Genomic DNA, 25,162 nt, shown 5'->3' on the forward strand with positions numbered 1-25,162 from the left:
TCGTCATTCAAAGTCTCTCATGCTGTTTGAGCCCCTGTATTGCTCTTTTTCTTTTTTTTTTTTTTGGTGTTAAATCCGTGGATAACAAGAAAAGTTTGAGGCTGCAGTGCAGCAGCAGTAAGTGTCTTTATATGGGCTGGTACAGACTTTTTGTGGGTCCCATACTCTCAGTTCAAGCCTAGCAGGAATAAAGATGTTCCTCCATGGCTGTCCATGGAAATTTGTATCAAACGCACCCACTGCGCAGTGGGAGGAACCGGATCTCTTCTCTAGTTAATGTTGTCATTTCTCAGGTGCTGTCTGGTTCTTAGTGAGAGGAGTCTGGAACGAAGTCTCAAAAAGTTTGGTGGCTGCTTGAACCAGAGACAGAGCTTCAACCTTTAGAGTTTTCTCCGATCCAAAAGTTTGTTCGTGAAAAAATCTAACTGTTTCCACGCAAGAGAACCTGATTCTCTCAGTATACATTCCTGAGGCCAGGAGCTTGGAGGCCAAATGTGATTCACATCTTTCGTCTTCGGAGCCCGGAGAGAAACCACAGCAGCTGTCGAGATCAGTCCGTCGCCTGGCCAACGAAGCGTCACTTATCGGTCAGCTTATGGGCTCTAACGAAAGACAAAGCGGCTGTTAAGAGGTTTAGGTGACAATACAAAAGATTATCCGACGTGCTGCTCTTCCGGGTTTAGGCACATTGTTGGGATATTGAATCCACCTGTTGCGGCTAATGTCTTGATTAAGACTGGATTCATTAGAACAGTCGTTGAATTTAAATTAGATCAAATAATCCATTTTACGATTGTTGGAAAAGAAAAGGCAACCAGACATCCAGCCAACATCTGAAAGATGGTGTGTCGTCTAACATTTGGGTTCTGTATTGCACAGGCTGTCACTTAAACATCTATCTGTAGTCAAAATGTTCGTTTGGATCCTTTATGAATCTCATGGAGAGAGATCATAAACATCGGTGTTCTCTCTGCGATCTGGGCGCTAGAGCTCGATGAAATATTTGTGTTTGGGTCGCGGAGACGTGCAGAGAGCCTGAGTGTTTGGACAGCACTCCCTGGCAGGACATTGAGCACTACACTGTAGAGGAAGCTGAGAGGCAGGGCAGCATCTTAAGTTGGACAGAAAGTCTCAAATATCAAGATGTTCACCAAAAGATAAGAAGTGTCATGATAGGAGTAGATATTGGTCACGTTTACAGACAGTATGAACCTCAGAAAGTCCTCAAAAGTACAAATCTTTCTCCATGGCCCCTTCAGTACAGAAACTGAAGCAACAGCAACTCCAGTTACTGAGAAAATGGATTATAGATTGATTATATCTTTTTCCATTTCCATACAGCCATATGTGCTACTGTTTAATAGACACAAAGGTACTATAGTAAAATAATTCCTGAATTTCAGATTTCCCATCTGGACTTCTGACCCAGAGAATTGATGTTCAGATCATAGAATTATGTATAACAATGTCTTATCTGTTGTCATTTTATCGTGTTATTTCAGAAATGCAAACTGGAAGGGTTAGGGTTGTCAGATGACAGAAGATTATGGGTTGCCACATCACAAGCTGATCAACAGTGTTCGGTCGCGCTAGTATCTGACACTCATTTTGTGCTCTTGTGCGCGCACTTTATTATCATCGCTCGGAGAATAAACTGAATCGAACTACAATTTCCTGCCGAATTTCCTGTGTCGGACACACACGCACGTACGCACACGTACTCTCTGTCTCTGTTCCTCACACACACACACACAGAGAAACTTACAGGATGTGTTTTTGTGTCGTTGCAGATCTACACCGACTGGGCCAACCACTACCTGGCCAAGTCCGGCTGTCAGCGCCTCATCAAGGACCTGAGCCAGGACGTCACCGATGGAGTCCTGCTGGCACAGATCATCCAGATCATAGGTAGGGACACGCGCGCACACACACACACACACACACACACACACACACACACACACACACACCTGTGTCGTCCATTACTCTATTCCCTCCCTCTCCTCTTCTTCCAAGCTTTCTCCATCTTTTAATGCCCAAGTGATTCACTTCACACCTTCAGCCCATTCAGCTGTAATCTGCATAATTATCGTGACAGAAGAGAAAGTTCTGTTAGCAGCGCGGTGTAATGTCTCACTCCAGGTATTACTTTCAGTGTTTAAAGGAAATATTAACAAAGCAAAGATGAATAAATCCAGCCATAACGCACCGCATGGGTCTATAATTCATTCTGACTGCTAGATGAGGCGGCCACCCACAGACACACGCACATAGACACACACACACACACACACACACACACACACACACACACACACACACACTTTGTTGTGGTGAGTTGGAGGGAAGCTGTTCCTCAGTCTGATACAATATTTGGGCCAAATCACAGCAGCTCTCTCTTGTTTTGGGTGCCGGGCGAGCAGCAGCAGCAGCAGCAGCAGCAGCAGAGATCTATGACTCTGACACCCAGGGGCGCAGCAGCATGTGTCTCCAGTTGGACCCCGGAGAGAGTTTATCTCTCCCTCTTCCTGTCTTTCTCTCTGTCTTCCTGTCTGTCCCTCACTCACCTTTTATGTCTCAGCGTCTCTCTTCCTATCTGGCGCTCTCCTTCTCCCTCCTTCTCTCTCTCTTTCACTCCCTCCACAGTTTAACTTTTTCTGGGTCTCTCTCTCCCTCCCTCAAAATGTCTTTCATTTCTCTCCCCAATCCTACTTTCTCTTGCTCTCCTCTTTTCCTCCCATCCGGCGCTTGCTTTAACCAGGGTTGGGCAAAAACTCCGCACAATATTGTGATTGCAATTTTCAGCAGTAGTGCGAGAGTTCCAATTAAGATTGCAGTAATGGCATTAAAGTTGTCAGTGAGTGTTCCTTTGATATAGCCTATCAAGACTATCCCGCAGTGTCTCAAAAGTTGTCTTATTGGCATGTTGCACCCTCCTGTAAAGGACCCAGCCACCAGAAGAAAAGATGGTGATGTACATTTCCACAGATATGTTAAAACTTTGTCTCTTTATTTTCAATTTTCACTTAGGTTTAGGCACAAAAACGTAGGAAAAGATCCTGTTTTCACTTACCTGGTTTTGTCCCAACAAACACATCTGGAATATGAACAGTGGTTCCACACTTGCAAATGTTGAAAAGCCACCCCCACCCCACACTGCTGACATGAAATTAAGCTGTCCGGCGACAAGAAACGTTTTGTAGAAATGTCGATATGAAACGCACAAACTTGAGCGTATCCATATTTCGCAGAAACGTACAATGCCGTTTTATTCTGGCGACTTGGCTGCTTGTGAGCCTTATGACTGTCTACAGCACATACGCACTGATCGGTTTCTACATTTGGTGTCTGCATGTGGAGACGGAATCACACATTAGTTGGCATGTGCCGTCTACGTACAACCGACTTTAACAACGATTACACTCTCCCCCCAACCGCAAACAAGTGCTATTTACTGAAACACTAACCATAGAGGTCGGACGGAAGAAAACAGTCACACTCATCACTTTTTTGAAAGCGGTCTGCATTGTGGTAGGCACCGCTGATGGGGGACGCACCGTCAGAAAATGCTCAAATTCACCGACTCAGTTCTCTTCTGCAATTGTGTCTTCAAAAATCTTCCCTCTCATGCATTCTTTTTCTTCCTCTTATGTCTGTCTGTCCCCCTTTCTTCCATCAACTTTTCACTTTCTGGGACTCCCTCTCCAACTGTTTATCACACACACACACGCTCACACACACACACACACACACACACACACACACTCACACACAACACATTTTCCTCTCTATTACACATGCTGCCTTCTCACTGATGCTGTCTGTCTCCCTAAGTCTCTCTCATTTTTTTTCAACCCGTCTAACTCCCCTACTATCTCTAACTTTCTCCCTCTCTCTCTTGCTCCCTCGCTCTGCCCCCCCCCCCTCTCTATGTGTCTCCCCTCTCTCTCCCTCTCTCTCTCTCTCCGCTGGATTGAAACTTTACCCTCCCTGCTCGCCCGAAAAGACAATGAGGCCAAGCCGGCCTGTCAGAAATTCTCTGGCAGCAGCTGACGAATTAGGCAGCTTTGCTTCCCAGACCTTTCCTGCGTCGCTCCGCACGTCAACAAACTCACTCACTCACGCACACACACACACACACACGCACACACTCACTCACGCACACACAAACATACGCTCCCATGCTTGACTCAACGGAGGTTTCCTCGCTGGATTTGTGCACCTGAACTCAGAAGCGCTTAGACGTGGGGGATGTTGAAGTTCAGAATGGGACGACAGTAACAAAACTTCTTCATTCTCCTTTTCTCACGCAGCGAATGAGAAGGTGGAGGATATCAATGGCAGCCCCAGGAGCCAGTCGCAAATGGTGAGTGTTTCAGCTCCAGCCGTCCTTTAATGCACTGCTACATGAGGGATATTTATCTGAGGTACCTTCTTTTAACTGCCCTGCCGTTACAGCCGCAATTAGGTTTCACATTTGTGGTTTTATAAACTTTTTTTTTTTTTTTTCTCTTTTTTTAACTGAAGTGGAACAGTATGATAAACTTAGGTTCCTAGATTACGTGCAGCCAGTGTGTTGATGCAGAGATAACGCAACAGTTCACACTCTGAAAGTACAATTCAACTACTCTAGTTCTGCGAAGTAACTAAGTACATTTTCTAATTTGTGGGAAACTTGTGATTTCTTTTTCTTTAAGCATGCCCTTTCTTTCCGACTTCATACTGGTACTCTACATGTCGGAGGGAATTATTGTGCGTTTTACTCCACTCGTTCGACAGCTGTCATGACTGGTAACTTCTCATGTTTTGATAATGAAATACATATGGAGAGCTTTAAAAAAGAAATTGGGGAACCTTGTCACATTACAAAGAGTTGTTAGCAGTTCCCCCTTGAAACCTCTCAGATGATTTTGAATTTGCGGTTGGAGGCCCAAAGCTATCCAGTATTTCAAATGGAAGCAAAGATTATATTTGATCTGAGCGGTACGGACTATAATAGAAGTGTTCAATACTTCATAACTGTAGAATTTTGTGCAATATTTAAATGCGGTACATTATTGTGCAATTATACTCATGTTGTTTTAGCGATTATTTGACTCTGCAGTTACTCCAGTGTACTGCACCATAGTACTGTAAATTGTTGTTATTATATTTCAGTATTGCTCAGTATAATCCACGCTTGAGTCACAGTGTAGTATGAGTACGGATCCAGGAGTGTTTTCTTTTGCGAAATAAAAAGGTGTATTTAGGTGTCTGGTGTCTGTCAGTGGGTATATATGAGAGGAATGTTAGGCCTTGGTAGAGGTATGCACTCTGTGCCATTCGTATTTTATCTATGTTTATTGACATACTCTGTTTAATAGTTTCTTATAATTTCCACTTTACCATATTCTAGAAGGAATAACTTTACCAACCCCTTGGAGATATCATTTAAGTATTTTTCTGATTCTGATGCTAATTAGAGAAGGCATCATTATCACAGCGTCCTAGCTGGGAGCCAGTGGAGAAAGCTCCCTCATCATAGAAAGTAGATGCACGTATCTACACCTCAAGTATTAAAGTGTGACATATTTATTAGTTTATCAGTTTAATGTCACTCAACCAGGCCAGATATTATTCATGTAATGAAAAGTGTTGACCTGAATACATTGTTGTTCACCACCTGCCATGCACCCTCACATGGGAACAAACACCGTTCACAGATTTATCTTTATATGGTTGAAGTGATCGCAGCGTTCGATGGTCAGTAGAGAGCAAATTTAAGAATAGTCAAAGACTGTAGTGATGATGTGAAATTTGTCAGTGAAAAAGATGGTGATGACAGTAGTTACATCATGGCCACTTGTACAAACACCCAGTGGAGCTGTTCATGTTCAGACCCTCACATATTTAACTTACTGTGCCGTTTTCAATCGTGTGTGTGTGTCTGGCTGCCATGCGGCCGGGCGATGCTGGCAGTGTCGTTTTCCCCTCCGTTAATGAGACGACGGTCTGTATAACCGCTGATTGTCGTCACTGTGAGATAATTACCCCTCACTTTAACTAGAGTTGACTAAGTGTTTATGCAGTGTTTGGTTTGCCCTGGCATTTGCCCTCCTGCCATTAAAAGTGACTAAAGCTGCTTCGCCGTGCTTTCTTAGTAAGACAGTGTGGGCGAGGAGTACGTTTGTTCGTGACGGCGTGTGTCTTTGTGTGTCCGTCTTTGTTAGAGCTGTTCTGACTTGCTTGCTTACTGTACTGCGGTTTTGCCTTTATTGGACCATTTTTTTTCTGTCTCGTCCGAGTCTACATCAGTGTTTCAGTGTTTCTGCTAATTAATAGGGAATTCAGTGGATTAGATAAACTCTCTGGGGGCGTCCGAGGGAAATCAAGGAACCTTTTCAACAGTGTCCCATCACAGGAATGTCGCACAATGTATTTTACCACTGGCTTTTACTCAGCACAGTATTCAGCTGTTTTATTTTTTTTCCCTCTGTGGTGGGTGCAGCTGTAATGGAAGCAGAATGTGCACTCTATTAGAAAAACAACATTAAACAACCAGGAAGGAAGAAAACCTAAAGTCGTTTGAACCCGGTAACCTCTTAATGTCACTGTGTGAGTTCAATGTGTCAAAACCGGCAGTGGGAAGATAAACTTCTGAGCTTGTATTTATTTATTTATTGTCAGATTACGTGATTGTGGTCCTGGCCAAGACAGCTGAGTCCAGACTGACGCACTGGTCACTAAGGGCGAGCTGCGAGCAGCGCTGCAAGCATGTGGCTCGATATGCCAGCGACCTCCGTGTGTGGCTGTGTTTGTGTGTGTGTTGTTCAGCTCTTTGTCTCAGTGACTTACTAAGCCCATTGAGCCAACACCTGCTCTGACCACAGCTTGGGAATCTAAAGTTTTGAGGAAGCACAGTTGCTTATGGTGTGGGCACAAAGGGAAGGAAACATCTGACGGCCACACACTGACGTACACATAACGGCCACAAAGATGTAGAAGCTCGCACAAATACTGCATAGAAAAATCAAAGCGTTATGCAGTGGAAGGTGAAAGGAAGAGTTCATGAAGGAGTTGCTTTGAAGAAACGCCAGCTCTGAGTTTGCATCAGACAAAAAATAATGAACAGCAGAAAGTTGATTTATAGCACAGGTGCAGGACTCAAACCTTCTGAGCTGTATGCGTGTAATGGGGTTTTGATATCTAAGTTGGTTGTGTAGTGTAAAGAGAAGAGGGCTAAATGTGCTTTCACACCTCGCATGCTCAGTTTGAGATCTTAAAGTCGATCTGTATGAGCACAGTAAGTATTTTTGCCGGATATTTGGTGACCACGGTAGCATTTGAGCAAAATATGTTACTGCCGCTGATAGGGGTTGAAACCAAATGTGTTTTGATGACTTCATGAAGGGCATGGGATCATGGGAGTTGTTGTCTTCACTGGTCAACCACCATCGCTGATGAAATTCTCACTGAACTCACGTTGAGTTTTGTCTTATTCAGCGACCTCTACCTCACTCCTAAAACGTTGGCTAGTGCAATGACAGATTTCTCTGTGTATAGACATACAAAGAACAAAGGTCTAGTCCCTTTCAGTCATTTTGATGCAGAAAGAACATTTTATATCTTTAATAAATGAAAAAAAGCAAAAGTTAATTTTCTACTCCATTTATGTTGGCAGTTCCTCGTTAAAAAAGAAATAAAAGTTAGTGACCGTGCAGTAACTATCTCTGTTACGGTAAAAGAAACCTCTTTTTCCTCATGTTTTTGGTTATGATTATTCATAAAATGAAGCTGAGTTGCAGTCTCTACTATCCAAGCTCAAAGTCAGTTATGTCTCTGTGAACTCTTGGTGACACAGAGGGAATAAAAACGAACATTAGGCACCATAAAATGCAGCATGACTGCCTGTAAGTCACCAAAATTCGATGATGCAGGATGACAGTTGCCAAACTCCCCGACCACTGAATCCATGTAACTGAATGCTTACGGCTCTTGGTTCATTTGTAAAAAGTCAATGTGAACATGGAGCAGAGCAGAACTAAAATGCAATAATGGGTTGTTTTTTTTCACTTGGCCCTATGAGATGAGCCAAACTAAACCCAGGAGATCGAGGTGATGACACAAGAACAAATGACTCTCCATGTACTTTGTTTGGCTCGTTTATCCCACGGGTTTGAGCACTAATATCAATCTGAAACTTTAGTTATTTACTGACAACATTTACCCTATACTGACTTTTCTTTTTCTTTCTTTTTTTTTTTACTTTTGGCTTCATATTGACAACACGAGCTGTGATTTTTGGAAACTTGCCAATGGCCACCTAGCACCTGGAGCTTAAACGCCTTGGCCAGAGACATCACAGTAGCAGCAGCTGTCAGTGGAGGGGCAGATGAGTCTGATTTACTTCCTCTGCACAGATTTTTCCCCATTTGGGACTTGAAACGGTGATCCCGCAGTCACAAGGCTGTTCCTCTAAGTGGTGGGTCGCTGCCGGTCTGGAGGATGGACAGAGGCCAACTGAGCAGCTGCTGGAAGCTGACGAGCAGAGCTCAGAACGGCACCAGCATCTGCAAGCTTTTCAGCTAATCTACATCCATAATGCGCTCTGTTTGTCTAAAGCCGTGTTCACAATGCAAGAGATCCACAAGTCAGTTGATGAGCTAGCGTTTCCTGCAAGGCTAATCCAACAGAAAAACTTGGCCGATGCGTGGACAATCTGTAAGAGTGACTGCCAACAAAAGTCTGCGAAGGCTCTTCAGAAATGTCGGCCAACGGCAGCCAATTCCTTTGACTTCCTGTTTCCCTTCCAAAGTTGATTCGTATCAGTTGCATTTATCACTGGAGTCACTGGTAATATTTACCTCCACATATAAGGATTATGTTTTCACCCATGTCTGTTTGTTGGTTGGTTGGTTGGTTGGTTTGTTTTATGGTTTGTTGGTTGGTTGGTTGGTGGAGGTATGCACTCTACTGAGTGCCATTCTCTCTGCCGTACCTGATCAGATCAAGCTACAGAATCTCCTCATTTCCTTTCTTTGAACTCGGCAAGCCACTTCCTGCGTTCAACTGGCCCCTGAATACTTAGTCCTGATTATTATAAAGCCAAAGGGTACCGCCTCTGACTCCTCAGAGTGCCCATGGGATGGAATAGCAAAGAGCAGTAGAGTTGTGAATTAATAGATGCCCTTTCCTCGTTTTCTCTCCTCTACTTGCTCTAATTTGCTCTCATCAAGAACAATATGTAAAAGAGTCTGACCTTCGATCTCTTTACTGCTACAGTGTACGATGAAATCCTGCATTTATAGTGTGCGGGCATGCTCTATTAATACTAAATCGTCAGCCTTTGGTAACTTTATTGCTAATGTGTGACTGAAAAAATGTCACAGCTTTTTAAATGCGGTCCCTTGATCCTCCTCTTAAGCTTAGACCGAAAATAATGCTATAAAAAAAGAAGCTATAGTTGCACTTTAAGCCTTTAACTAATAGCTTGTTGATCCTCTCTTAGATCCCCCCAATCCTCATCTTACTACTTTTAATTCTTTTCTTGGTGTTTCTCTTGAGGCCAGAACAAAAGTGCAGGAGCCCCTACCTTTCTGCTGTGCAGTAGCTACTTTCAGTAATGGAAGATTTTGCATTCCGTGTAGGCTTGTGAAACATTTACATTGTTAATTCAAATGGGATTCCTCACATTTGAGGCCCGGCGGTCCCAGTGGTCAGAGCGGTCAAAGTCGTGGCCATGCACGTTCTTCCCAGAAGGGCTTGTGGCTGCAGTGTTTCGTGGAATAGTTAGGTTGGATTTATTGGTGTAGGAACTCGTGATTGCTGGGAATTTGTTTCTGAAATTGAGAGCGGGGCTTTTCTATAGAAGCAGTACCACCCCCCCACCCACCCGACCACATGTTTGGTCCCAGAAGGAATCATCCGCAAACCGCCAAGGAAGCCAGCAAAGGTGATGAGAATAGGGGGTGACAGGAGTGTGGCGATAGGGTGAGGGGCTTTCAACACAGAGGAGATTTGAGTCTGCTTTTGCTTCTTTTCCACTGAGTTGAAAAGGTCTCTTTGGTTATTTTCAGCTTCGTGACAATAGATCAAAAAGACGTACGACATTGATTTGATTCAGTGGCTAAAGAGTGATGTGAGGCACGTTGGAATACAGACAGAAGGGTCATCAGAGGAAGAAGAGTGTCACATACACCCAATTTGTTTGTCTTCTTCTCTTAGTTTGGTCTTAATTGTCTTTATTGTCTGCATGGATTTGACCCTCTTCTTATTTTAGGATTTTGTATAAACATATGATATGATGTAAACTATAAATGCCTCCCGTGGATTAAGGATCTCACACAGTGTCTTTGCGAAGCCCTCAAACGTCTCACACACCTCGCGTCACACTCTGCAATCCCTCCGCCGTGTAACCCCTCACGCCCTCTGACAGTGCAGTTTCCCCGTAATTGTACAGACATCCAAAGGAATTAGATGCTCACCCAGGTTTTTGAATGGAGCAAAGGTTTTTTTTTTTTTTCTTCTTCATTCCCCAGAAGAATCATGCTCGAACACAAGAACGGCAGACGAGGGACGGCAGAAGAGGCCCATTCAGCAGAAAATATTAAAGCCTCGCTACACTAATCCTCCTCATTATAGACAGACATCATTAGCAAACCACAGAGCGCTTCCCTTGCAATACGGATGACTGTGCAGTTTCACTTTCTGGGTGTGTGTACGTGCTTGTGTGTTGAGCTTCAAGCGACCTCAGCAAAGGATTTCAGGAGAAAAACAAACACTTGTCAGAATCTTACAGAAATGCAAAAACGCAGAGATTCTGTCAGCCTGTGGCTGTGCAGGTCAGAGCAGGAGAGATTACATCAAACGGCTCACCACTTTAAAATCACACCGTTTTTCTTGCTTTTCATTCGTGGTATTGGGTTTTAAAGTGTGTCATGGAGCGTATTTAGATCAGCTGTTTGTAGCTCTGGCTCATGACCAATCCAGTTTGATTTGTGAGTGTAATTTCTCTAATTGATGATTTACATCGAGAGATTATTTGTGTGAAGTGGTGATAGTTTGTCAAATTTATGTGCACAATGTATTTCAAGATACATTGCAGTGCAGAGAATTGCCACAACAAGGAGAGAAGGGAAATAGTCTAAAGGGAACATTTGTTCTACAAGTATCTGGTTGTAAACCAAAGAATTAGACAAATTAGTCCTCAGGATAAATGATTTGAGGATCACTAAAGTCATTAGGATTCAACCCAGGGAGACATGAATGTCTCTAACTTTCATGGCAATCCAATCAATAATTGTTGAGATAACTTAGTAGAGATGGGACCGATCCAATCCAACATCATAATCAGGTGCTGATACTGCCGAGAGTGACTCATCAGATATTAGATTGATGTCATTGATTCATGTACCAGTCCAGACTCCATTGTCTGATGTTGTTTTCTATCCCCCTGGTGCTAACAACAATGTTAGCTAGTAGCTGTGGATGCTAATGCTACGCAGGGCTCGACAGTGATGCATATCCAGGGCAAGTAAATGTTGTGTTGCAAGTGAAAAATAGATGTGAGGTCTAAACCAACCTCCAAAATCCAAACCCTGAATCAAACATCAAACATCACAGAGCCTAAACGGGACAGAATTTGTGAAGTTGTGAATCCAACCACTGCCTCTGTTGGTTGGTATTCCAATTCACCATGATATCTGAATTGGATCAGAACTGAAAAAAAGGGCAATGGTTTATCTCTGAAGTGGGTGACTTAGAGTCTTTCCACTAAACCAAACTTACCAAACTCATGTGATCAGCAAGTGATTACAAATTTCTACTTAAACTAGAGAAGTCACACAGCTCAGTATTTTGGCCTCAGAAACACATTTGGACTTGCTGCCTTTGAGGCCTAATTGAGTCTAGGGTTTCTTGGAGACCATAAAAGCCCGGCAGTTTCATCTGGTCCCCATCTGTTGGCAGCCCGCACACCCGCCAGACAAGAGGACACACGACACGAGCCACTCAGTAGTATCATCTTCGCCGGCCTGACGCTCTATCATCAGCACAGCTCACTATTAATCTCTGCTTCTAATTGATCGTGTTCCTAATTTGAGTCGCTGGCCTGGGTTCCTGCAAGGCCAACCAACTGGCATCTGTGTGACACTATTCCTCAGGTGGTTAATTTGAGCATACCAGTCCTGGCTGTCAGACGACTCACCTATTATGAGAGTCAGTTGGTCTGGAAATACACCGACAAACGGATGATGGGAACTCTGGGCCTCTGAAACATCCCTGATGTCATTGTGCATGAGCAGCATTTGGCAGCAAGTGGTCTAAGGAGGGCAGAGGCAGATGGCCAGTTTAGACGGCTGAAACTATACCAGAGTTATAATTCATTCCCTCTTCTTGTTCACAGTCTGCATGACTGGATAGTGTAGAGGTGAGCTTCTGAACGGGAGGTTTTAAGTTCAAATCCCTCGAGAGATGGAATATCTGGCAAGTGAAAGAGAGTGAGAAATGCCTGCTGAGGCAGCAACAAAACAAAATCCTTTTAAGGCAGACTCTAGGCTGTGAAAAATCTTGTCTAAAACATTCATTACCATAAAGGACAGAAGTGTCAAATCCATACACAGCATCTGTTTCCAGGGGAAAAAAAAAACAGGACAAACAAGTCAAACACAAACACAGTGTACACTACATGCCCAGTGCCAAATGGCAGACAGGCAAAGTTAGCAGCTAGCTGATGAACATGGTGGAGTATTTAGCAGCTAAAGAGCCGGATCATTTTCTCTGGAACTAGTGGAAACCAAAAACACAGCTTATGGGAGCGTGAATGTTGGACTTTTTGTCTGGTTGGCAGCAATGTATCTCCTAATGATAGCTCACGTATGTAAGATTTCTGCGTGGAAATCATTAAAAACAACTAGGCAAATATAATGATTATTGAGTTGTGTACTAACATTATCCCAAAGGTTTCGAACAATCTTCAAATCAGGAGAAATTCATACTTTTTTTCAAGGTTACTGTGTTTTGTTTTGTTATTTTTGATACTTTATTGTACCATCAATTTGGGTAGATATGTGATAAACACGTATGACGCATTTTTTTGCATGTCTGTCTTGTAGGTCTGTCATATTTCAGATACATATTGAAAACGAGATAATTTGCAGTGCGTTCGCGTGTCTCGTTTGGACCAACACGCGTTTGTCATGCTTTCAACACAGTATACGCAGTGAGTCAAAAAGAAAAAGATGTCTTGCGTGTGCACGGTGGATGTGTGATGCCACAGATTGGAGCGTCTGGAACCAGCGCCAAGGACTTAAGAGTGTGATCCAGTTTTTTTTATTGTATGCCTGCTCAAGTGGCCCGGCAGCTGTTGTGCTCAAACTCCTCGCCGCTCTGTGTGACACACTGTGTGAACAACTCTCCGCGACATTTGTGAGGCTTCTTTGGGGTCCGTTTCCTTTTTCTCTTTGTTCCTCTGCAGGCGCCAGTGTGTGTGTGTTTTTTTTTTTTTTTTATGACAAGAGGTGTGTGTTCTGGTGCACAGGTTGACCCTCTTACATGTTAGCCAGTTTAGCAGCGTGAACGGAGCATCCGGGGGCTCGTTACGGGCTCACTTGTAGCTCAATTGGAAGCTTTTAATCACTCATTATAGCTGAACGACATCGGCAGATGTTCTGTTAAGGGAGCAAAGAGCCGGCTTGTTAAAACCGTCCCAGTGAAGGGCTGCTAACCTTTGATCCCGCTCAGTTTGTCTGACCGCAACGCACCAGCTGCAGTCTCTCTTGGTTATCCTGAATCTTCTCTTGTTTTTGGAGAATGTAATGAAGTATAAATCAATAAGCCTTTTCACATATTCCCTCTGTCGTAGCTCCTCAGAGTTCGGCAGAATTCTCCCTCCTTCTTTATCCCCCGTCTCTCTTCCTCCTATGATATTGATTCGCGTTCGCCCAAGGATCTACGAGCAGCTCATTCCCGGCCAGTGCCGTTAGCCTCCCTCTCGTGCCTCCCTGCCCTCAGTGAACCCGACCCGCCTGGCACCCTCCCCAGCCACCCGCAGCCGTGACATGGCAAGTGTCACGGCTGCGAGTGATCACTGAGCGTCACTCCGTTCCCTGCCAGCCCGAACAAAAAGAGGCTTGTAGTTTGCGATGCTCTACGAAGAGAAAAAAGACAACTGTGTTTTTGTGAGTTGGGAAAAAAGTCAAAGTTCATGACTTTGGTTTAGATCAATTTTTTTTTTTAATACCGCAAAATCCGGCTGCAGAATTGTCTAAGCTTTCAGACGTCAGAGTACGCGCAGATGTTTTTTGTGTATCACCAAAGCTTTATACTAAACCGAAGGGACGAAAGGAGCTAAAAGACTCTCGACGTCGAAAACAAGGGAAGAGGGGGGAAAATACATGTCTGCGACCAGCCGCTGCACCTGATTTATCACTGCTGACCGACAATTGCAGCAGAGGAAACTGTATCTGGCGTTTAACATCTGGGAAAAGCTGCTGTAAAATCTGCAGCGCTGTTTTATCGGACACCCACAGAGGGTGAGAGACCACAGCCAGGTTAAGAGGGAGAGAGCGAGAGACGGGGAGACAATGTCAGACAATGAAAATGCTAAGTGACTGCAGTGGCCTAAAAAACATTTGCAGCAAATTATAGCTCCCTTTGCATGAGCACTCCGTTCACCACCCCGAGACAAAAGATTCATGTGACGGTTGATTATTTTTCACACAAGTCTTAACTCCACATCAACCCCCTGATTCAGTTCTCTGTCTTATAATGGCTCATGACAGTTTCAGGCAGATACGTTGATTGAGACAGCCAATAATGTTCATTAAATTGGCCTCATATATTACCTTTTATCTGTATACTGCCAAAAAAAAAAAAAAAAAAAAAAAGCTCCACCGGGAATCTCCCACGCTGATTTTTCATTACGTATTCCACTAGGGGGCTTTTTGCTGAGCTGGCGATATTAGAGATATTGGCCAAGATGAATCAGACGTCGTTGTAAGCGGTTTCGTTTTGGAACTATTTTTTCTGTCTATCAAATTACACCGAGCTGTAACGTTAGCAAGCTTAGTGAGCGAACTAGCTAGCCCTTTCGTCAGCGAGCATGTGCACGCCTCTATCTGCGCGGTGATACAGAGGAGAATAGTTCCGACAAGGTCACGTATCGAGTATAACGAGAGTTATATGTCAGTTTGATTTTTGGGTGAGGTGTCCCTTTAAGCTAACACCTGCATTCTTCTGCGTCTGTATCCATCTATCCTCCAGAGACGTAACAAATGATTTTGCCGATAACGGCAAGAATACAGACGTCGATGAAAATGTCGTCTTCTCTTTCAGTGTCATCAATTCAGTAGGCGTTACTTTTAACCAGTATAGTTAAAAAGAAAAGGTTGAAATCCCAAAAAGAAGCAGCAGGTCCATGGCGGTATTGCTCACCTTGCTTCATAGCTGGTCGGCAGGTCATGCAAACAAATGCCTGAGGAGTCAGCAGCTCAACCTCTGTGAACCCTTTTGGGACGAACGGCCTCAGACGGACTGACAGCCAGAATTTGTCGCCTGTCGACAGTAATGCCATCCATCATGTCAGTGATGTCTACCTATGCAGAACACGATTGTAACAGCGCGTACGCGACGATGAGACGGAAGACAGCCGAGTACCGCTGGGATTTAAAAAGCCATCAAGAAATAGTTATCGTGGTCTTCTGGCCCCTGACAAACATCCTCCGCTCATTCATCCTCCTCTGCTAATTACTTAAATGTACCCTGCTAGGATGATGAATAACAACGCCTCTACATCTTCCTTCAGCTGTGAATTTACTTACAAATCCATCAGCTGAATGGAGCTAAAGCGAGATTCATCAGTCTTCCAGTTGTTTGACATATTTTACCTTAAAGGGGCAATCCACTGATTTGTACATGTCAGTGGCTTTTTTGCAAAGTCAAGTGAAAAGTCTGTAAAAACAGTCTGTGACAGTAGTTGTTTCCTGTCTTCTGTGGCTCTGGAGGAGGAAAAAACAGAAAAAGACAGCAATTGTTGTTAACAGAGACCTTTAATTGCATTATGGGAAATGTAGGATCCAGTGGTTTTGGGGCTTGACCCATACTAAAAGTCAAGATACCTCAACTTTTGCTGCTTTTATTTTTGACCATTCTTTTCCAAATGTAATCTTACAGTAGATGTAACAATGATATGGAAGTAAAATCCAGTAAAAGTAGCTAAAGTACCCCTTTACAGAGGCACCTCACCAAGTAAACCGAGGAGGTTCAGTTTGACAGTCAGAATGCCGAGTGATCACTGCAATTTTCCTCACGATTAATGAAGTTCTGTCTTATCTTGTTCAGAGGACTCATGCTGAAAGGTTAATACTGTAATATATTCTGTGTCTCTTGAGTAAGCCCTCCAACGTTTTAGAAAAAATAACTCAGATGATGTCATCAGTGTTTACCTGATCTGACATAGTGACTAAACATTTGTAACCGAGAGCCTGTGTTGCAGTCCTGTGGAATTGAGATTTGTGGGCACTTATGTGACGGTCACTGCCTAACGAGAACACTGTTGAGCTGCATTATGGGAAATGTAGGATCCAGATGGAGCTCTACGAAAACTTGAGAACTAAAAGTCAAGACATCTCGGCCTCTGCCGCGTCGACTTTGACCACACTTTTAAAATCTGTCTCTCATGAGTCGCTTAATCTCCTGCAAGCACGTCGCTAAATTTCCCCCTTGAAATACCCCTTTAAATGCACATCCGTGATGACACATAGTGTAAATTACACACGATTCTACCGTAGCTCAGCTTAAAATGAAATGAAAGACAATGAAATGCAGAACAGAGACAGAAAAAGGGGGACAGATTAAGTCACAACAAAGGCAGGTTTTGCATGTGCTTTGCATCATTTCACTTTTTTTTTTTTTTTTTTTTTTTTAAGACTTCATCATCAGAAGCAATAATGAGATCTGATTAGAGCAGTGACGAAGGATTTATAGAGATTAACCCAGAGATGAATGAGGTGCTTGTTAGTCTTTGTCATCCATAAAAAGTCCTTGTTTGACAGTCCCTGTGTCTCTCTTTCTCCGCCACACGTCCACACACAGCCTCCCGGCACATGTGGACGCACACACTGTCTGTGCAGCAGATGCGCAAAAGCCACATGGAGGCCCTCCAAGTTATTTGATGCTGTAAACATCTGCAATCTAACCCCCATATATAATTGAGAAATGCATGGATATAGGCATGTGTTGCCATGCAGATCCTGGTGATTATACATCATGAGTGTTTATATGCTGACCGAGCTAGCATAGTCGTGTCTGCAGGAGCGAGGGGCGTCACAGCCAGTGGAACCCTTAAAGGAAATTATTGTTTTGTTAACATGAATATGAGGTACGGTGTGATAGAAATCAGCTCGGGGATTGTTTTGTCTCCGAAGCTTCGGCTACTTGAATTGAATCATTTTCGTTTGGTTTTTCATGTGTTAGAAAAAGTTTTATGGTGCTCCGTTTCATAACATTTAGGCTGCTCTGAAGGCAAACACTGACTGTCTGAGCCTGAGCGGGCCAGATAAATCTGGATGTGCGAGGGTTCAGTGGGAGGTCTTACGCTCTTGGTGTTTCTAAAAATGAGCGTAACCTCTTTTTCAAAGATTTTAGGGTAAGCCAGATCCTCAGCTTTCAGCCGAGATTTCACTCAGGCCAGGCGATTATTGGGTCTGCCACCGTAAATCAATATTGCAAAAAATATATATATATATATATATTTCTTCAGCTGATTCCAGATGAGGAAAATGTGCCTTACTCTGGATTCTGACATGATGAGCAATGATCCCTGGATTATCAGACAGGATCCTTTAACCCAGCCTCCCCTCTGTCCATCGGCTCCAAAGCGCCGTCTCATTTGATTCTTTCTGATTCATCGTCTGTCAGCGGCTGTCTGCTTCGGACCCACCGAGAGTGATCGGGCACGGTGAAAGAGGAATCAATGGAGTGTTTCAGGCGAGACCGGTGGAAGCCCAAGTGTCAGACCCCAGACTGAAGAGGGGAGTTGACAGAGAGGTGATGGACAATGAGAGAGGCGGTTTGTCTGGCGAAAAAAGAAGGCCTTACATTGTGTATCGAAGAACTCTAAGCTGCCATGTCCTTCAGGTATTCAGGCAGATAAACAAATGATTCTCACCTTATGGCTTCAAAACCTTTGGGATACAAGTGAACCAAGGGGACTTGGCTGTGTCTGCGTGTAAATGTTTGGCTTTTGAAGCAGCTCAGCTCAGCGGCGATGATTAATAAAGCATACTCTGGCTGTAAAAAGCCTTGGCATGAGTGATGAGCTCTGCCTCATTAGGTTTCAAGTGCCAAGAGGAATTAATAGGTACAAAAAGTGAGAATTCATCTTCTCAACATGCTGCCATGTGCACTGAATGGAAGAATAAAGCAAACTTTGATGCAGGGGTGTCTGAGGCAAAACTCATTTTTGTCAGCTTTAACTGCTATTGATTTTGATCTGCCGGGAGAAAGGCTTAAAACGACGACAAAGAGGTTTGAAGGATTTTGATTGGATTTTGATTTTGATTCCCCTGACTTATCACCAGGCTTTGATTTCTGCCTTAAGCAAAAGAAGTCTGAGGAGATGCTTCAGAAGCCGATCAGCCCCTCGCTGTTTTGGTTTCCTTGAGGAACCCGCAGCTCGCAGTGTCCCTGACCCCCACGGGTGATTCAGGTTCCACCCACCAGGACAAGATCTGAGCACAGTGTTCATGTGGGTGTAAAATATATTAATAAACACTGACAACATTGAGAGAATAATCACTGGTTTGGAAGTAAAACCAACTGGAAAGAAAAACTCGAAGCAACTGAGTCATCCCAAGACAAACTCACGAAATCGTTCTGTTTGTGAAGCCTGAGTCATCACTGTTGTTGAAATACTGACTTAGGGATTTAAGGTGGCGTGTATTTTTCCAGTTGAGATGTAGCATTTTGGGCTATAACCCTTCAATTATTCAGCTGAGCTCGTGCGCTGTAAAGCGCTAACGCCTGGTTTTCCAGTCCCGTCCTGAAGGAGGTTGTTTTCTATCCTGCAGGAAGTTGTAATTAAGGTGTTGGCCCATTTGTATTTGACAGTTGCATCTGAGGGATAACACTTTCCAATTCCAGCCATCATACATCAGTCACTTGATGCCTTTGGAGAGGCCCCAACATGCCACAGCACACAGAGGAGGCACGTGAGGGAATTAAGCTGCAAACCGGCAGATGTAGCCACTGTCTCATTGCGTGCCTCACCGAGTCTCACTTTCTACCAGGAGTGGAAAGAATTTCAAAATACACTGTAAGTGCTGCAACTCTGCTGTAGACATTGGCAAAATATGTTAATGTCCATGTCCATGCAATTTTAACAGTAAAGAGTCTTGTCTGGTCTTTTGATGAAAGCCAAAAACTTCAAATATATGGTCCAAAAACAAAAAGTCACTGTTCAACTTGTCTTGTCATTCCACTGAAGCCAAAGCACACTTAAACAGCAAAAGACACGGTTTTCGCTTCAACTTATCATTATGAGTAAATGTTGATTGCACATATTAATTGCAATAGAACAGTGACACCATCAGCGTTCAGATTGGTTTTTCTGCACATCTCACTTTCACAATGTTATTTTGTCTACAGCCTGGTGTCATAATGATCTGTTAACACACTTAATGAGCAACCAGAATCAATTTTTGTCCTGAGTTGCGACTCTGAGGGAAAGGAAAGCAATTTAATTGGGCTTTTTTTTCACTGTTAGCAGTAAATGGAATTTTATGTTAAAATACAAACATAAAGTACCATACAAGTGATTTTGAATGTTTATGTATACATAAATCATAATAAACCAATTTTATGTGTTTCCTACGGTTTCAAGCCGGCATATGCTTCCATTCATCACTCTGTAGTTATGTAAAGTAAATCAATCAATCAAAGTCAGACTGCATTTATATTAGTCAAAAATACCATATCACTGGGCATTTATGCAGTTTAAGTACAGATAGATCAAATTCTAAGATCTAAAACTGTATATGCATTTGATATTTGTTGGCAGAAAACCACTGGTATGATCCTTGATGGTGATCTTGACCTCTGAAAGAGTGATTTCTCACCTCAGGGTCCTCTCACCTGGTGCTCCCAAAGCTTTTGCCGACATCTCATAGCCAGCTTCAGAAGATACAGTTGCTCAGTTATCATGGAGGAGGTTTCGTTTAAGTAAAGTAAACATTCATTGATCTCCATCGATACATTTCTTTCATGAATTTGTGTTCTGCATTTCACTCGTTCCAAGTGTGAGAAGCAGCAGGCGGCCACTTTGCAGCACCAGAGGTCCAACTCCAGTTCTAAACCAGTGCTTTTTAACTAGCATACATGTTTTGGATCTGATTGTCAACTTAACCTTAACAAACACTTATAGTCAGTGCTAACCTGGGTGCCTTCTGTGACCTTCCTGCAAAGTCACTTCCTGTTTTGAGACAGAGAAGTAATGGATACGAAAAGACATTTAGTTTTGCTCTTCCTTTATCTTTTCATTCAATCTCTACACCTCTCTTAAAGCACTAATGCAGACTCCTGAGTGATTTTAGAGGAGACTGCAGAGGACAGGTTGAAGCAGGGAATGCGGTTTTGTAATCTGCAAGCCGAGTGTCATCATCCAGCCGTGGCCAAGTTTTATTCCACTCTGCTGCCTGTGTGAGTTGGAACGTGATGTTTGGATTTGTACTGAGGCCCTGTGAATGAAACGTAACCTAATCAAAACTGATTATCGCGGAAAATTAACAACTCCTACTCGTTATTCTTCTCGGCTCGGTGACAAGTTTCCTTCCCACTGTACGTGTCGCACATGTGCACTCCCCGTCACTCCTCAAAACACGCTCCCCTTTTCCTGCTCTAAGTGCTCCGCGATTGGGTGAAGTGCGCCTCATCAAAAATGTCCCTTTCCAAATTGCTTTTAATGGCTTATGCGGCTCCGACTGATGCCAGCCCGCGTCGGAAAAATAAATGATGTCGGTTTCTTGAGAGGCTGTTACAGGATGCCACAAAGCCAAACAGCCCACCAAACTAGCAGTTAAACATCGCCAGAACCCTGCGGAACATTAATGCCCCGGCCGTCATCAACGCCTTCAATCATTATTCCGCTTGTTTACGTCATTTTGGAGTTAAGGCGGACGCAAAACAAACAGCGGTTTTGTCTAAAAGCCTCAGGCTTTCTGGTCGGGGTGTCAGTGGAGGGCTCAGAAGGAGAAGAAGGCACGGGTTTCACCGGCGATGCCGTTAAAAGAGATGTGTCCAACAAAAGAGATTTACTGCGTGTTTATGAGTTCTCTCCGTTTTGTCTTTATCATCTATTAAACCAGCCTTCAAACACACACATGAACACACACATCGGCTACCGAGCAGATGCCAAATGCGACAGCAAGGACTCCCAAGCCTTTTTGTCATAAATATTTGCAACTGAAGGAGTCAAATTAGTACAAAAAAAAAAAAAAAGTAGACTGTTATCATGCAAAAATTGCTGATTAAATGTCGTCCTTCATTGTGATCAGTCTAATTAATACAGAGGTATTCGCAAACGCTGCTCTGCACATGTCGCTCCGCAGTACAAACTTCTGAGAGTTTGTGTGGGATAATCAAACAGGCGAGCAGCGGGCACACATGTGTCGGCCTGTGTGTGCAGCATGTTTCGAGAAGAATGTGGAAACCCACATGTGAGGGCGTTGGGCGCCTGCTGCGGGAATGTGTGTGGTGTAGGGAAGTAGGAGGTTGTGAGCTGTGTCGGGCAGATGGAGAAGCTCCGTGTGTGACTTCTGGTCGCACAGGACTCCCTGTTGATACAACCAATGTAAACATATCAGTCTGTGGAGGGAAAGTGATGGAGGAGGGCGGTGCTCCTCTTCAACAACTGCCGGTGCTGAGGATGCGTAGTCACTAATCCTGTTTCCCGTGAAGTAGATGTCAAAACTCGCAAGTTTACAAAGTCAGTGAGAAGTGAGCAGCCGACTTAAATCGGCCATTTCACTACTGCAGTGTTGTTCAACTGCGCTCTTTTGGCGACGCTGACATAGTTAGATCTTCAGTGTGTGCCAACATGTCTGTTGCCACACACTTGCTCTGTGGAAAACAAATACAAAGTGCAGTACAGTTAAGGTTATGGTTGATGGATCTGTCAAAAAACACAGGACTTTCTCCAAGGAGACTGGTGTGAAACCAAAAGTCAACACTGATTTGTTTATGGACCTAGAAAAAATAACTAAAACGTATACATAATGTAAGGCGAGGTAACGTAACAAAAGATAACTTGACGTAACATGCGTGCTCTGGGTTAAAATGAGGATGGGTCCAGGCACAGAAACCATATGATAGGGTTTCAGATTAAAATACGTTCTTAGCTGAGGAATTTAAATATCGTGGTTTGGGTTAATATGACTACTTGACAATTAAAGTAATCCTGCTTTGTCACTGAGTGTAAACAGACGTTATTTTAAGGGGCGATTGCTGAAATAATCGTAGTCGTTTTCTTGGCAAACATTAATGCCAAGCATATATTCTACGTTCACATATACTGTTCCAAGCTTGTTCCAACTACAGAATGAGAGGAAAAACGTTACAAAACTACCAATGTTCTCTGGCTGTCTGTACATTAAGAGAGAGCTAAATCTCTCAGTAGAATAAAATGTCACAGAAGTGCACATTATGAAGCCATGGGGAACAATAAAGTTCAGCTCAGTGGGAGTTAGAGAAGAATCAGCAAGGATCCAAACGGACTGTGTGCAGATATGACTCATTATTCTGGTTCTACAAAGTCTCTCACTAATAGAGAGATGCAGAGAGCATTAAATATAAAGAGAGAGAGAGAGAAAGATTTAGAGAGCTGAGGGGAGTTACAGCTCATGAATCATCATTGCCCCGCTGGACGTCTGGCTGAGTTGCCCATCCTGCCCTTTGTGTGGCCTTGGCACACTGCGCTGAAGCGGAGCGCTCCGACCTTTGACTTCGTCATAACGGACCTCCTGAGGGGCGTTGGCAGTCGGCCACCATGCTAATGCAGCCACCCGTTAGCCACTGTCAAGGAATGCAAAAATCCCCCTAATAACTACAATCTCACTGGGCCTTTGTGAAACTAATGGCAGTTTGCAGGGGTGACAGTTGTTGACTGTTCTGTGAAAGGCCTCAAGCGGGGCACATTGACCTACACACCCAGTGTTTATGTACAAATGTGTGTGGATGTGGATGTGGATGTGGATCTACTGTATATTTGTGTCTGTCTGTACTTATTATTGCCAGTGTAGATGTATGTGTCATGTGTGTGACACGCCAAATGAGGCTGCATCCTCGGGCTGTGTAGGTGGCGACACAGTGTGGTCAGTAAGTCACGCAGCCGGGTGCATGGGTCGAGCGGGGGTCGGGTAATAACCACACAATGACGTGCTTTATGGGTAATAATGCTGATCGTCTCAGTCCTCTGAGCCCTCTGGCCCGAGACATTTAGGCTCATTGAATGTTAAGTATGGTCGCATTCTTGCTGCGCCTGTCCTTTGTGCTGACCGTGTGCCGTCCTCTCCGCAGATCGAGAATGTGGACGCTTGCCTCAGTTTCCTGGACGCCAGAGGAGTGAATGTACAAGGGCTCTCAGCAGAAGGTAAGAAGAATAAACAATACTCCATTCAAGGCCTGATGAACGCTTAATTGAGTCAGTGGAGCAGCAGAAGAGGCATCTGCCTGTTGTATTTCTAATCGGTGGACCTGGAAAATTCATTTGGCTCCAGCGCCACCCAACCTTCTGTGGGTAGCTTTCCATTTCTTCACAGCACCAAATATCTTCAAAAAACTGGTTTAAACCTATTTCCAAGACATACTATTATACTTCACAGCAATGGAATTTACCACGGCGGTATCATGACAGGGCGCAGAGTTTCTCCATCTCCAGCTTTCACTATGGCAGCGTAGGCAATCATTAGGGCATCAAAGGGGATTGTGGGAGGATAGAAACTCCAGGGAGGGATTCGCCTCCCGACCATCAGGGTACACAGTGCATGGCTTACATGACAGCCGTGACTACAGTAGCGCTCTGTGCCGAATGACTGCCGGCCAAATTGAATGATAAGCTAAAATTGTCTCACGAGGCCAGGGTTTAAAATTACAGTCAGGTTCCAGACTACATGTCACGATTTTTGTTTTTCACTTGAGATTTACTCTGCAGGAGGAACCCAAGATTCCCTCAAAGTATATAAATGAACTCAACTGTAGTCTGATTTCCAATGCATGCCTGGAGCTTCTGTGAAGTCTAAAGAGAAACATATAACAGATGTGGTCCGAGGCCACTGTATCATTGTAACATGGGATGTGTCCCATTAGAAGACTGCAGCACACACCTGACTTGCTGTACATTTAATGTAGAGTCAAGGTACAGTAGTTAGAATGTCCTAAACTAAAGAGTTAATTGTTGCTCTCCTTTGAAAACTATTGATGGAAATGGGTCTATTTATCTTAAAGGTCTATTGTGTTGGAGAGCCTTTTATATCTACAGAGGGAGTGGGTATTCTTCCACAGATCTCCCTTAAGTCTTAAGTCTTTGTATTTCATCTGGGATGGTTCCCTAATGTCCTGCATCACATATAGTGTTGTGTGCCTGATGGGCTTTCTCTTAGCTTACGTCAAGTGTCTCGTCACCTGTATAATTTTTTGATCATCGATGGTCGACCCATTTGGAGCAAAATGTGAAAATTGATGTGTTATCTTAATCTGAACCATGATCCATTCCTAAACCCAACCAAGTAGCTGTTTTGTTGCCTGAACCAAACCAAACTGTGACTTTTTAAAAGGTAAAAGTCAAACAAACAAACATTCTGACCATTCAGGGGACACAAACTGAAATCACTATTTAAAATTCATTCATCTAACATGACTTGTTGTGTGCATAGCCTCTGTTCATCTTTATACTATATCACCTGACCTCTAAAAGGCTTGCTTTGTTTGTCTTCCAAGGCAGACTACCATTTTCAATGCACATAGATGTGAGATTAAATATACAGATTATAGGAGAACCGGCTGAGAGAGACCATTACATTTACTGAGACCCCCACTTCCACGGAGTCCGCAATGTTGCATTGTCATGTTTCTACAGTAGGCCAGAATGGACAAACCAAACACTGGCCCAACGGATTTTTTTTATGTTTTTAAG

The 25,162-nt window shown here is 43.6% G+C and overlaps 1 protein-coding gene across 12 annotated transcripts in view; it reads left to right on the forward strand.

Annotated features, from left to right (window-relative positions):
- The window catches only part of nav3 (neuron navigator 3), a 443,539-nt gene that overhangs the window by 296,725 nt on the left and 121,652 nt on the right, over positions 1-25,162 (forward strand). For all 12 annotated transcript variants that reach the window (XM_030440425.1, XM_030440422.1, XM_030440427.1 and 9 more), the window contains 3 exons: positions 1,791-1,908; positions 4,314-4,366; positions 23,548-23,620. In XM_030440425.1, the coding sequence (XP_030296285.1) occupies positions 1,791-1,908; positions 4,314-4,366; positions 23,548-23,620 (244 nt within the window). The remainder of the gene's footprint in view (positions 1-1,790; positions 1,909-4,313; positions 4,367-23,547; positions 23,621-25,162) is intronic.

The sequence above is a fragment of the Sparus aurata genome, chromosome 14 (assembly GCF_900880675.1).
Source record: "Sparus aurata chromosome 14, fSpaAur1.1, whole genome shotgun sequence".
NCBI lineage: Eukaryota > Metazoa > Chordata > Actinopteri > Spariformes > Sparidae > Sparus > Sparus aurata.